The following is a 14895-nucleotide window of genomic DNA, read 5'->3' as shown; positions in this document are numbered from 1 at the left end:
AAGATAAAAGCTTCATGTATATTTTGCTCCTGAAATTGTAAAAACCCACATTGAACGAACGTACGCCGCTGATTGAACCCTTCTGGCATGGTAAACATCAGAAACGTTAGCATCGATAATATGGCAAACAAAACATTTAATGTGAAGCCAAGTGAAAGAGCTCTACGTGCGCATTTTGAAACGTTGTAGATTTCCTGGCTGTCTTCTGAAACATTAAATGGGTAAATACCAAATTTTGCGTTGTCGAAGAACGGAAACCCCGTTGGCAAATTATCCTTCTTTTTGCTTGAAATACAACTGCCCCATTTCTACTTTGAAGCTGGATGAGGTACTAGTAAGGGTCCCTTTGATGAACACCATACTTTCCAAACACAGCGAGCAAATGTCACTTAGTTAACCATTCACCACCACCAGCCAACTTGAACGCCAGAGAAGCAGTTTTATTTAGAATGGACTGCTGAACAAATTTAATTTTGAACTTTCTACAGTGTAACATGGAAACGTCACAAAATGGAAAGAAAGAGTAAATGAAATTGGATTGATTGGGGCAAAAACGCTTAATACCTACCACATTTTCTATTTCAGAGGAATCGAACTGGCCTTAGTGGTGTAGAGGTCTACTTTGCAGTAAAGGTTCACGAGCGTCTAAAACATTTTTCAATTATTTTGCTTATCCAGGAACTCTATGCATAATAAATTATAGAGGTGTGAGGAAATCTTTCCTAGCCGAATGATTGAAACAAAAAAAACCTAGTGATAACTACCTCTACTTTCCATTTAGCTGAAATGCGATTAGTCTGACTACAAACCTACAAAACTTGATAAATGTAAAAGTAGCATTTCCTGATGTCGGTTTTGCTGTGATAATCTTCCTCACTCTTGGAAACTAGTTTCCAGACTTCCTCCCGACACAGCTGCTCCATTTTTGCTTCGTAACCATATTCTTCTTCAAACATCACGTCCTCTCTTATCGTGAAGCTGACCAATCCGCCTGGCCTGACAACTCGTGCCATTTCATCCATTGCGCCTTCCGCCTTCACGTGGTTTCGAGTAAACACCCCAACGGCAATAACTACCTCATAGCAGTCATTGTCCAACTGTATTCGTTTATTAGAACCCAGGACATCAACAAAGAAGTTCTTGTAAACCCCTTTCTTGTCGGCTTCTTTGAGAAGGGCGTCTGACGCATCTAGGGCATCAAGGTTGGTAAACTTCCTCTTACAAAGCTCTTCTCCGACCAGCCCAGTTCCGGCACCGACGTCAAGGATTTTACAATCTTCCGAAAACTCAAGCTCTTTTAGCTTTGTTACCAACTTTTCAGTCGCGGTTTTGTATCCGATGTACCCTCTGTGAACTTCAACATCCTGTGAATTCGAAAAAATAACACAAACACTATTTAATCTTTAAGGTGGGATTAGCTAGTAGTGGATATCTACCGAGCCGCGGAGTGGCCAGGCAATGTCCACCACCTTCACCAAAAGCGAGGTAAATACCTGTTTTAATATATACCACACCTAAAAGATGGTTTTATTTTTTAGCCAATATTCCGAAAAATTGACAGAAATTAAACCCTTGGGGCGCGATTTGTCTTTTTGACTGCTCGGAGGTAAATAAAACTTGCCACTCATTTTTTCACTAGTCACCTCTGTGAGTAGTTAAGACGAGTGGTTTGTGTCCATACCAATGAGGAGCCAGTATTTTGTACCACCTGACAGGTGTTGTCCAATCATATTGCATAATTCTTGCGTCTTGCTTCCTTGCTCGCTTGCGTGACCACCCGCGTGATCCCCTCTTGCTTGATGTAGGATTGCGTGACTTTGATGTCAATACCAAAGCATTGCGTGACATTTCGCATCTAGGGCTTATACTGTAAATCATGCAATATCATCGGATAACATCCGTCACTTGGTTCAAAATACTGACTTATGGCTTATTCATCAGAATTTATGTGGCATATGATCCGGGGAGAAAAAGGGGCTTATTAATCCACTGGATGACGCAAACCGTATAAATAATTTCTGGTTTTATTCGATCTATTAAGGAAAACGTTGCATAATATTAGATAGGGCAAACTACAGGGCAAACTACAACATACGCGGACTACAGTGATTAATCGCATATCATCGACCACTTACTTCTGTGACGATATCCAGCAGATTATTCCTAATCACTCGTAGACACGGGGTGGTAGTTCAATTGGACATTCGGTTGGCAAAATCATATGAAACGAGAGAAGAATTTAGCACGGAACGATTCCTTCTAAAAACTGAACTTTTAACACGTTGCGCGATCTTACGAGGTTACTAATCCCAAGTGTATCATGAACTTAATGAGAAGGGAAATTAATTGTCAATCAGTTATGACTCATATCCAATTATACATTTTTCTCAACGAAACAGTATATACTAAAAAGATAAAGTCCATGTGCCAGAGAGGTTCTCGGTACCACTTAGCGGGAGAAAAGGTTATGTCAAAGACTTTACAAATTCTCTTGATAGCGATCATGAAAGTGTAGCTTTCCCATTTTTTTGCGTACTCGTTTATTTAAAAAAATTGCCGCTTAACATGGAAACGAGGCTGACGATAAAACGATTATTTCCAATGCTTTCTTTGTTTATTATTGTAATTAAATCAGCATAATTGACATTTAGTAGCATTTCAAAATAATGTTTTGGCTAAAAGCCAAGATTTTTTCATTCGATTTGAAAGAAAACTTAAATTAAGCCAGGAAGTCAAACTAGCTCCAGAGGCATCATAGGTAAGTTCAAAGGTAGCGTAATGCGTCAAAGTTCTTTCGATTGTTAACCTTACCGTTTTATGATGTTTGAAAAAAGACATAGCTAATAAACAAAGAACACAAAAATAGGGACTTTCAGTTGGAATTTTCAATGCTCATCAGTAAAGACACTTGCAAACAAACAGGAGGCGATCGAATATTATCAAAGGTGATTGCTACGAACAGACCAAACTAAACGGCTTTGTTCCGAAATGTGTATTTTTCATCGCTCGGATCGTGGAATTTATTAATATCTATTATTAGGAATCCTAGGCTATCGTTCGATCTGGCGGAGAGCGCTATGGAAGATAAGTTTCCACCAGTGAACTATGTTATGAAATAGCCTTTAAAACTGTGAAGCGAACAGTTGGAGGGAGTTCCTCAAACAAAAGAAAACGCAGAGAGATTCATGGGTGTAATGTGGGAAGTTGAGAGCAAAGGCCGCGTCGGGATGAGCCTAGCGCGAACAGAACTTATATGAAGAAACACGCACTTTTGTGATAAGAGATATATATATGAGAGAGAGTCAAAAACGTGCTATACTATATCCTAGCTTTAACTGAATGCGTCGAATTGCATACCGATGACACGATTAAAAAGGCTACTAAAGCTAGGGGTGTTTGCAGAACTATAGACCTTGCCTTTCGTGATTTGCCAGCAGCTGATTATTGGAACCATGGCCAGAGGTGTCTTTTGATAGAAAAAGAACACGGAGAAGACTTCTTACTAATGAGACATCGCTACTAAATTTTGTGAGGCGTTATAACACACGTTATCATATCGCTGGCAGGGCCCGTGGGCAATATGAAGCAAATCCTGTGTTCTCATTGGCTCGGGATTGCTCGCTTTGATCGGGCAAGAAGAAAATTGCTTGGAGCGGTCTTGCAAAGTTCGTAATTTGTGCGCAATGTCGGCGATGTAGTCGAAAAAAGTGGAAAAAGACAGTCAAAACAAAGAAGACATAAAACACTCTCTCTGTTGTGCTACTTTTTTTTCCAACGGGGCTCTCAAAATAAACAAGTAATTTTTTATTCTTACTAAGACGAAATATTTTTGCCATTTAAGAAATCCTTTATTAGCCTACTTGTGAGGTCAAGATGGCTAGCTATTTTCCTCGTTCATTCCTCGTGTTTATGTACCCTAACTTCGTTTAGGTCCACAAATAGGCAAAAAAAGAAATCGACCAAAATTCAGCCATCTTAGCTTTCCGCTTGGTTGACAACGCATATTTGTTGATGGGGTCTTGGTTTTGTAGAAACGAAAACCTTTGCCGAAACGCTCAGTCAGGCGGTAAAACATGATATTGTTCGTTATGTTTTGTTGTATAAACGATCGTAACGTGTCCTTATAGGCTTCTTTAAAACAAACACCTACCTACATGATGCGTTTGGGAAACCGGCAAAGCGATCAGTCGAAGTTATTTGTTTTGTAGTTTAACCCAGCTTTTTGCACATAACGAAGACCCAGTCCCCTATTAATGTTCATTTAAAGTCTCTCAAAGCGTAGCGAGCGAAATCATGTATTTCGTGGCCTAGAAAAGATTTTCGCGAACATATTCGTTTTGTATTTTGATCCCAGCTTTTTCTACAGAAAATGACCTTATCAATAACGTGCGTTTCAACGCTTCACAAAGTGTAGCGCGCGATATTTCGGTTGTGGGTCTTAGGTCTTCGGTCTCTGGTTGGTGTTTGGTCTTCATTTCTTAGATACTCTCAGTACCATTGCTATCGATATTATACCCGACAAGAAAAAGTAAACAAGCGCGCATGCTCGGAAGGTGAGTCTGCCTCGGATAAAACCAATTATTTCGCATGATATCGAGTCGCAAAGCTATGATAAACTGCTTGGGTTTATTCGTTCAAGTACATCAGAAAATACCAGGCTAGTTAATAAGGTGGCTGATCTAAGAGAAAAGACGGCCTACTACATACGATCACATCAGTAGCAGATAATTAAAGATTCGAATGAGCAAAGAAACGGAATTTTTATGAAGAAAGTTGGAAACAGAATTCGGCGACTTATTGCAATTTGAAGATCTCCTGAAAAATCAGCTTTTTAGTCTACCCAAAAATCTTTCAACGGCTCAACTGGCCACAGAGGGAATTGCAGTCGTTTCGCCTGGGAGTTGTTTGGCTCACGACACAGTTCGCTAACGTTTTAGTTTGTTTCGCTAACGTTTCAAGTCAGTAGACTGATTTATCATAGGTTCTTTCGCTAACGTCATAGGTAATTTCACTAACGTCTCTTTCTAGTTTTGTTTTCTTCGAAATAGCGAGAATTGAGTTGTTGTAATTTAAATATACGTGTAAGATCGACCAAAAATGGACTGGAATCGACCTGCTGAAGTCGTCGCAAATCGACTCTGTCGATCTATCGAATCGATTTTGTAAGTTTTCGAATCGAATTCAATTTATCTTGAATCGACTTCTATCAAATCGACTTTCAGTTCATTGAAACGACTTAACTTCCCTTGACTTTGCGTTCGATTAAAAGTCGATCAAGTTCTGGCTAAGGTATCATGATCTTCGCAATTAGCTGGACAATATGACCACTCCATCCTAAAATAAAGTGATTTAGCAAGCCGGCCTGCACGCCCGTGATGCACATCTTTCAAATAGCACTGATTGAGTGTTCTCATGGCCCCCAAAACCTGCCAAACCATGCGAGGGTGTAATCAATATTCCAACAGAACTTGATGCTTTCCTTTTAACGCCATGGGGATGCGGACGATTCAAAAAACCAAAAAGGAATCATCCGTTAAGCTATTGAGATATGGTTGAGTCAATTATGAAATCATCAATATTCCTCCGTGTGAATTGGGTCCTCTTATTCAGACAAATTAATGTACTGTAATTACTCTGTTTTTTTAAACATTTCGTCATAATACGCCGTGGAAAGGTATTGATTTGAACTCGGCACTTTCCCAGAACTACGCTCGTTTCATACAAAGGTAGTGTTGAAGAAAAAAAAATGCGAATTACGGTGTATCTTCTCTTTCAAGTTTTCTTTGTATACCAACATGATTCTCAATTCAAAAGAGCCTTTACGTGTTTAAAATGTTAGTGTAGTAATTGATTCATGGAAACAAATTGACATAGGCTATTCTTAACCATTATCCTCGATTCTTTTTCGTTACCTTACATTGTCGTAAAATTTTCCTCTAAGGAAAAGGGCGCCGGTAGCCAAACAACAATTTGTCATGCAAAAAATTGCCATGATTAAAACTCCAGCACATACACAAATAAACAAAATAAGAGCACTACAGCTAATTAGCGGAGTTTTTAAATGTGCCATATGGATCGTGTGCATGCAAGAACAACACTTAAGGCTACAAAACTTTAGGACGTTCGTTAGGTTTGGAGTAAATTCATCTCCATGTTATGTACGTCTGATGATCGGTGAAGCACGCAATTGAAAATTACTCATTATTGTCTGATTCTGCTCACCTCGTCGTACTCTGAGGCAGTTTTTTCATAGCAATCCATTAACGCGTCCAAAGTTTCACGATTGTTATACATGTGGCCATGGCCCTCCATTTCCACGTTTGATGTTAAAACGAAATGATAGCGGTGTAGTTTTTCCCGCGAATTAGAAGCAAAGAGATTTCTTTAGCCTCATACGTCATTGCTTGGACACGTGGTCCGAGAGTAATCGCAGCCAAAACAAAGCGAGGAGAATAGTCCACTATCGTTAAGTCTGTAACTGCTACAATATCTTTACAAATTCTGCACGTAGCTTTTAAACTAGCGAACCATTTCGGCTTATGACGATTTTTTAATTCCCCAGCAACGTGTTTCTCAAAGAAAAATTGAAATTCTTTCCTGACCTTTACTGATATCTGAGCAAGGAATGATTTCTTCGCTCCGACAACATTTTATCATTCAAATATATCTTGAAAGGGAAAATTCAAAGCACGTTCGTATATAGCCTGGAGGATAGCAAATTATTGGAGCAATTTCTTCTGATAATGTAACTCTCTAATATTGCTATCATTGGGAACTTGTAAGCAGAATCTACAATGACCATTTCATTTCCCTCTAACGCTATATACAGTTGTAATAGCCGGTTTGGAAATATAGTTTGTCGGTGTAACTTGCATATCACAAATACTGATTTTTTTCTGATAACAATACTGTATTTAAAATATCCACTATCGAAGTATCTGATTCTCTCTGAGCCATCGTCGAGATTTAACGTTTTCTCCTCCAATAATGTAAACAACAGAATATGTAAATTTTCATGGATGAACGGAGCAATATTTTCCAGATCCAACCAACCCATTTGTCTTCAGAATATATTTAGGGTGCTGTGCTTAAGACTGTTTTTCTCTTTTTTGTCTTGCTTTATTTTTTATTTCTGTATTGTTATTTACTGATATTATACTTTTTGACCACGTATGTTCTACTCCCCCTCATCTCGCTAAAAAATTTAGTTTAGTCTTTTCTTCCAACTTCACCAGCTTTCAATCACTTCCTCTCTAAATGGACGGCTATAAAATGAACTGAAACGTAAAATCGATATTTTGGTTGTGCCCATTATTAAAAATACACATCTAAAATTGTAAAAGCCCATAATGAACGAACTTACGCCACTTTTTGAACCCGTCTGGTAGACAGTATTAAACGTTAGCATCGATTACGTGGCGAAACAAAACATCTAATGTGAAGCTGGGTGAAAGAGCTCCACGTGTGTATTTTAAAACGTCGTACATTTCCTGATTGTCCTCTAAAAAGAAAACAGTGTAAATACCAAATTTTATGATGCCTAAGAACGGGAGCCCCATTAGCAAATTATGCCTGTTTTTGCTTAAAAGACAACTGCCCTACTTCTCCTATGAAGCTGGATGAGGGACTAGTAAGAATATTCCTTCTGCCCCGCGCTTCAAAGACAAGAAGGACCTCTTTGATGAATACCATACTCTCTAAAACAGCGAACAAATGTCACTTAAATTGACCATACATCACCAACAGCCAATTTGAACACCCGAGAAACAGTGTCATTTGTAATGGACTGTAGAACAGATTTAATCGTGAACTTTGCTGCAGTGCAGCTTGGAAACTCCACAAAATGGAAACAATGAATGAATGAGAATTGATTACATCAAAAAAAGTTCCGGTCAAAATTTGATAGTCAGTGCCTCAATCTACCCCTAAGCAACCTACAATTGTACATTTTAACCCAAAACCGAGAACTTATCGAATATGGGAATCTTATGTGTAGCACCTTGTCCAGACAAAAAGTCTTATCTCACTTGACTGCCACGTTTGAGTCCCTCAAGATAAAAGCTACCTGTTTTTCAAGTCTCGCCTTGAGGCGAAAACTTTTAAGACCTACCACATTCTGTATTTCAGAAAGACAAAGGCTTACTTTCTAGCAAAAGTTCACGAGCGTCTAAAAGTTTTTTCAATAATTTTTCTTATCCAAGAACTCTGTGCATAATAAAGTATAGAGGTGTAAGGAAATCTTACCTGGCTAAATAAATAATTGAATAATGAAGAAACCTAGTAATAACTGCTACTACTTGCCCTTGGCTGAAACGTGTTTAGTCTGATTACAAAACTACAAAACTTGATAAATGTAAAAGTAGCATTTCCTGATGTCGGTTTTGCTGTGATAATCTTCCTCACTCTTGGACACAAGTTTCCAGACTTCCTCTCGACACAGCTGCTCCATTTTTGCTTCGTAACCATATTCTTCTTCAAACATCACGTCCTCTCTTATCGTGAAGCTGACCAATCCGCCTGGCCTGACAACTCGTGCCATTTCATCCATGGCGCCTTCCGCCTTCACGTGGTTTCGAGTAAACACTCCAACGGCAATAGCTACGTCATAGCAGTCATCGCAAAACTGTATCCGTCTATTAGGACCCAGGACATCAACAAAGAAGTTCTTGTAAACCCCTTTCTTGTCGGCTTCTTTGAGAAGGGCGTCTGACGCATCTAGGGCATCAAGGTTGGTAAATTTCCTCTTACAAAGCTCCTCTCCGACCAGCCCAGTTCCGGCACCAACGTCAAGGATTTTACAATCTTCCGAAAACTCAAGCTCTTTCAGCTTTGTTACCAACTTCTCAGTCGCAGTTTCGTGGCCGATGTATCCTCTGTGAACTTTCACATCCTGTGCATTCGAAAAAAAGAAAAAAAAAAGACGAATGGTTTGTGTCTAAATCAATGAGGAGCCAGTAATTTGTACCACGTGACAGGTGTAATCCAATCATATTGCATAATTATCGAGTCTTGCTTGCTTGCTTGCTTAACTACTTATGTGGTAAGTACCAAAAAGATATATACATGTAGTGACGCATCATATTAGACCAGAAAAAGAAAGAAATAAGAAAAACAGAGAGGATTATGTACAGCTACAATCACAGGCCACATCAGGGCTGTCTTGCAGGGACAGAGGTAGATAGTTTTAGATACTGCCGATCAGATCTTCACCCTTCCACTTGTGTGGCCCAGATGTGACTCAAACTAACCATTCGAGGAAAAAATCCACGAATAAGCGGTGGCTCTTTTCTCGAAAGTCCCGGTAGCTTAACGGGCCGGTACTGAAAGCTGTTCTGTTTTCATTCAAGATGGGGATTTCAAAAATTTTGAAAAAAGTATTATAACCTAAATAAACAAAAGGGACTGGTTTGGATGCCACATCATGCTTTTCTATCCTCTCAATTTTGATTTTAAAACATGGCTTCGGGCCCGTTAAGTTATTGGGACTTTCGAGAAACGGGCTCCAGGTAAAAACGACAAGAATTCTCATGTTCAATGAATATATGAAGTTCATATATTTTGAACTGCGGTATTAAATACGTATGATGGACGATCCTTCGCAGTACATAGCGCTATTTATGCAATAGCGAAAATCAGACCTGAAAAAAAAAAAGAAAAAAAAAAAAAAGGGCTGTACGGGATTCGAACCACTGACCTCTGCGATACTTGTGCAGTGCTCTACCAATTGAGCTAACAAGCCAACTGGGAGCAGGCCGTTAAGTTGATTCGTATTAAACCCGTGATGATAAATCAGATACAATGAATAGATGAAGTTCATATAATTTGAACTGCGTTATTAAATACGTATGATGGACGATCCTTCGCAGTAGATAGCGCTATTTATGCAATAGCGAAAATCAGACCTGAAAAAAATCACGGGCTTATTACCAATCAACTTAACGGCCTGCTCCCAGTCGGCTTGTTAGCTCAATTGGTAGAGCGCTACACTAGTATCGCAGAGGTCAGTGGTTCGAATCCCGTACAGGCCTGATTTTTTTCAGATCTGATTTTCGCTATTGCATAAATAGTGCTATCTACTGCGAAGGATCGTCCATCATACGAATTCTCATGTTGTCTATCTCTTTCGAAAATAAGTCTTTTCGTTGCAGATACTAAAAAAGGATGCTGTTTTACAGAGAATGTGATTATTACTATTCGTTTACGCAACGGTCGTCATCCCATTAGGAAGAACCTTGACGTGACAACCGACAACCGGTTGCATTCACTGAACACTTTCCCAGAACAACGCTCGTTTTATAAAACGGTGGGGTTGAAAAAAATAATGCGAATTACACTGTGTGACTTTCCAGGACGAAGCCACGCGCTGACTGTGTTAAGGAGAGTTTGAACTCAGGAGCTTGAACAATCGAACACACGTTTAACGATTGAATAATTCCAGAGAAATCAAGTTAAATCAATCACAGCGCTTTAAGCTGCGACCATTTTGGTCGCCATGGCGAGTGAAAAAAATATTTGGCGACTAAAATTCTGGTGAAAGTCGTCAGTTGGCGACCAACAGATTAAAAGAGAAACTTACTTGAAAAATTATCAACAATAGAACGAATTTAATCAATAGTACAAGCGGTGGCATAACCTGCGTTTCTCTTTTCGCCTCTCGTCTTTCAGAAACTCGACTGCGTGAAAAAATGGCAAATTCGATCGATTTGAAGGGGCAATTAAGAATGTTGCACGGTCTCAGCAGCTTTGTAATGTTGAAATAAATCGTTTTTGCTACTAGACAGTCTCTTCCTTTTCTTTCTCTTACAGTAGCAAACCTAAGTGATAAAACGTGCCGTTTGGCGCATTAGCCCATCGTGTAATATGTCATGAAGTGTCCTCCCCTTCTGTCTTTTTTTTTTTAGCGGGGGGGAGGGGGGCGACTAAATTTTTTTTATAGCGACCATTTTACGATTGAAGGTCACCAAACGGCGAATTTTTGAAAAATTGAGCTTAGAGCGCTGAATCAGAATGTTTATTGGAAGAAGCGGCGCAATCGAACAGTACAGAGTACAGGAAAAGGGACTGACAAAATAGAAGGTGTAGCTGTGTGTGTGGTTCGAATTAAAGGCCAACGATTAAAAAAGAAAGCTAAGGAAAAGGCTTATGTAAGCTAATGCTACAACATGTAAATCAAGAACACTGATAAGAAACACGATCTTATAAATGAAACAAAACGACGACTCTCACTTGAAAAGAGCCCTCCAATGTATAAAATGTCCTTGCAGTATCATGGAAACAAATTGACATAAACTATTAAAGCTAACCGCTATCCTCGATTCTTTATCGTTACTTTAAATTGTCGTCAGATTTTCCTCTTAGAAGAAGGACGCCGGTAACCAAACAACGATTTGTCATGCAAAAACCGGTCATGATTAACCAGCGCATACACAAATACATATAACATATAAAAGCACTAAAGCTAGCGGAGTTGTTAAACCCGCCATATGGATTGTATGCATGCAAGAAACACACTAAAGGCTACAAAACTGCAGAACGTTCGTTAGGTTTGGAGCAAATTCATCTCGATGTAATGCACGTCTACTGACGTCTGAGAATCGGTGAAGCAATCGATTGAAAATCATTCAAAATGTACATTATTGTGTGATTCTGCTCACCTCGTCGTACTCTGATGCAGTTTTTTCATAGCAATCCATTAATGCATCAAAAGTTTCATGATTGTTATACATGTGGCCATGACCCTCCATCTCCACGTTTGATGTTAAAACAAACGAAAGCGGAGTAGATTTTCCCGCGAATAAGAAAACAATGTTGGTGGAAGCAATGTTGGTGGACGTAAACAATATACATATCTCATTAGCTTCTTTTGTTCGTCCTCCAGCATTTGCTCCTTTCACCATTGTTCCCTTTTTCTCTAGAGATTGGTTGCAAACGCCCATAGTCAGAAATTAGAATAATTACGTCTCGTCTCGATTTTTAAAGGTCATGTTTTTTTCTCAGTTTCTTTCAAACAGATATAGAATTTCGGAATAAAATAAGATTAAAATGTGGAAAAGTAACCGCATCGGGCACCAAAGTGTGCTCTGGACTTTTTGAAGACGAGGGAGGATTCCAAGTTTGCAGACCACCTATGTTCTGATAATAGGGACCTTAAGAAACCACGACGGCGACGGCGACGGCAACGAGGACGTAGAAAAACAAGAGATCTAATCGGCAGAACAATAGTTCAGCACGTGCGTTTTAAAACTTTGTACATTTCTTGGCCGTCCTATACAAAACAACAACGTGAAATCGCCAAAATTTGCGTCGTCTGCGAACCGAAACCGCGACAGCAAATTATTTTAATTTCCATTTGGAACTCAAAGGCTACTTTATACGTCCTGCTAAAGTTGAGCTGTGGCGCTGTATGAGACAATAAACTCTTGCAGCCATTTTTTAAACTATAACTAAGAGTAGAAATTCATTTTTTAATCGAAGTCTTCCTTGGCGTCGCCGTCGTGGTTTCTTAAAGTCCCTAATTTATTCGTTTTATGCAACGGCGGTCACGCAATCAGGAAGGACCGTGACGTGACTTGTGACGATCAATAACCGGTCGTGTGACAGTCTCATGCAAAGGTTAAGAACGGAAAAATGGTACATATTACATTGGCAAGTTTTGCTGTATAAAGGTGTCCACATTTGAACTGGACACCTTTTAGTTTAGACTTAGTTTGACGATATGCGACTTATCACCCCATCCATGTGTCGCCATTGTTCATTAGAATAACTCGTTACATAACTTGAATTACCTTGAGTATTGTAAGAAATTTGACAATCACTGAGTGAACCTACGTACTTTTAATACAAGAGGTTTCAACAAAACCTGGATCAGACCAGATCTGTGTCCATTCGTTCGCAGTGATAACCTATCCGTTCGGCCTATATGGCAATCTTTTTTTTTATGAGCTGTTCGAAATTAATCGTAAACCTGTTCATCCGTCTATGTCAACCCGTTCGTAAATTTTCACAAGCCGTTCTTTTGTTTGCGTGACCCGTTCGATAATAATTTTCGGAAGCCGTTCAGTCGTTTGCGTGACGTGAGCCGTTCGAAAATTTTGACAAGCCGTTCAGTCGTGTGGGTAACCCGTTCGAAAATTTACACAAGCCGTTCGGAATACTTGATAACCCGTTCAGCTATTCGATAGTATCCGTTCGAACGGATGAGTTACCCGTTTGTTACCCGTTTGTTACCCGTTTGGTAGCCATACGTTTCACCCGTTTAACGGAAAGCCGTTAGTGTAGGTTTTTCCGTGAGAGGTCACACTTTTCAAGTCAATAGTTACCCTCCAATCTTTGTCGTTGCCCTAAACCATCTTCAGGTTTTTCTCTACATGTAATAGCAAAAGTGCTCCAGTTATTAGACGAAATCCGTGACGTTAAAAAATTGCTCAAAATATGTCACAACAACGCATATTGAATCAAGAGCTAGCGGAGTTGTTAAACGAAACATGCCACGTCGTTGGATGCATACAGGAAGGATATTACAGGCTGCATGACAAAGCTGTAAAATTCGAGTTGGGATTTTCTTTTGTTTAATTTTTAGGTAAATTTATCTCTATGTAAATGCACGTCTGAGTATCAGTAATGCGCGCAGCCGATTGAAATTCATTCAATGTGTTAATTAATGTATGCGCTCGCTTACCTCATCGTAGTCTGAAGCACCTTTTTCATAGAAATTCATCAAGGCGTCGAAAGATTCATGATTGTTGCAGCCATAACCCTCCTTCTCCATGTTTGATGTTAAGGCGAAACAAGGGTAAATCAACAAAAAATGGCACAGTATTGCCCGCTTGTAAGAAACAATGAACCAATGAACTTGAAATTATGAATAAAATGTGATAATTAACCAACGGCTATCTTTAAAATATGGAACGGGGAATAGAGGAATGGAGAATAGGGGAATAGGGGAATGGGGGAATAGGGGAATAGGGGAATGGGGGAATAGGGGAATAGGGGAATAGGGGAATAGGGGAATAGGGGAATAGGGGAATAGGGGAATAGGGGAATAGGGGAATAGGGGAATAGGGGAATAGGGGAATAGGGGAATAGGGGAATAGGGGAATAGGGGAATAGGGGAATAGGGAATGGGAGAATGAGGAATGGGGAATGGGGAATGGGAAATGGGAAAGGGGGAATCTTTGAAGCGGGGAATCTTTAAAAGCGAGAAACTTTAAAGTGAAGAATCTTTAAATGCGAGAATCTTCACATGCGTGCATACATACCTACATACTAACTGCATAGCTCCCCCTTGAGGGCTCTTCTGCCATACACGAGTGATAAAATATTACGTCAGCTTTTGTAATCATTACGGTGGCCAATTTACCATTTCAACTTTGTTGATATATCCAAATTATTTCGTTACTCCCACCGACGCAGCCCCAAACAGTTTCTTTCGAAACTATCAGCCTTTATTCACTGATAAAATATTAGTTACAAAATTAAGATAAAACTATTTACAGATAAAAAAATAGATTATAAAAACAGCTTAAGTGTCAATGATAAAATACAATACAATCTAAAACCATACACTTTACTATTATCTTGAAAATGGGGAGTCTTTAAAGCAGGAATCGTTGAAACGGGGTATCTTTAAAAGGGGGAGTCTTTAAAAGCGAGAATCTTTCAAAGCGGGAATCTTTAAAAGCGGGAATCTTTAAAACGGGGAATATTTAAAAGCAAGAATCTTTAAATTGAAGGATCTTAAAATCAGTGAAGGATCTTTAGAGGCGTGATCGCATTTTGACAGTTGACGGTTAACATCTTGGCCATTTGACGGTTGACGGTTGACCCTATTGAAATTCTTTTGTCTCTCTTACGGAAAAGGTGATTGGGGCAGGTGTGCTTACTCATCTAGGCAAC

The 14895-nt window shown here is 39.4% G+C and overlaps 2 protein-coding genes across 2 annotated transcripts; both read right to left on the bottom strand.

Moving 5' to 3' along the window:
* Positions 1–419: 419 nt before the first annotated feature.
* On the bottom strand, positions 420–6552 carry LOC111334871 (methyltransferase-like protein 27). Its single transcript, XM_088728203.1, has 2 exons — positions 6223–6552; positions 420–1364 (listed from the first exon to the last, which is right to left on the bottom strand). The coding sequence occupies exons 1-2, from the start codon at positions 6310–6312 to the stop codon at positions 810–812; spliced, it is 645 nt and encodes a 214-aa protein (XP_088584329.1). The 5' UTR covers positions 6313–6552; the 3' UTR covers positions 420–809.
* Positions 6553–7097: 545 nt separating this feature from the next.
* LOC111334872 (methyltransferase-like protein 27) lies at positions 7098–13849 on the bottom strand. The gene is made up of 2 exons (XM_088728204.1): positions 13679–13849; positions 7098–8890 (listed from the first exon to the last, which is right to left on the bottom strand). The coding sequence occupies exons 1-2, from the start codon at positions 13766–13768 to the stop codon at positions 8336–8338; spliced, it is 645 nt and encodes a 214-aa protein (XP_088584330.1). The 5' UTR covers positions 13769–13849; the 3' UTR covers positions 7098–8335.
* Positions 13850–14895: the final 1046 nt, after the last annotated feature.

This window comes from Stylophora pistillata, chromosome 7, assembly GCF_964205215.1.
Source record: "Stylophora pistillata chromosome 7, jaStyPist1.2, whole genome shotgun sequence".
Classification (NCBI taxonomy): Eukaryota; Metazoa; Cnidaria; class Anthozoa; order Scleractinia; family Pocilloporidae; genus Stylophora; species Stylophora pistillata.
This window is presented reverse-complemented; position numbering and strand designations above follow the sequence as displayed.

Coding starts and splice junctions, on each gene's coding strand:
- LOC111334872 (XM_088728204.1), bottom strand. CDS start 13,768: ATGGAGAAGGAGGGTTATGGCTGCAACAATCATGAATCTTTCGACGCC. Junction 8,891..13,678: donor GTGCTTCAGACTACGATGAG/GTAAGCGAGCGC, acceptor TCGAATGCACAG/GATGTGAAAGTTCACAGAGG.
- LOC111334871 (XM_088728203.1), bottom strand. CDS start 6,312: ATGGAGGGCCATGGCCACATGTATAACAATCGTGAAACTTTGGACGCG. Junction 1,365..6,222: donor CTGCCTCAGAGTACGACGAG/GTGAGCAGAATC, acceptor TCGAATTCACAG/GATGTTGAAGTTCACAGAGG.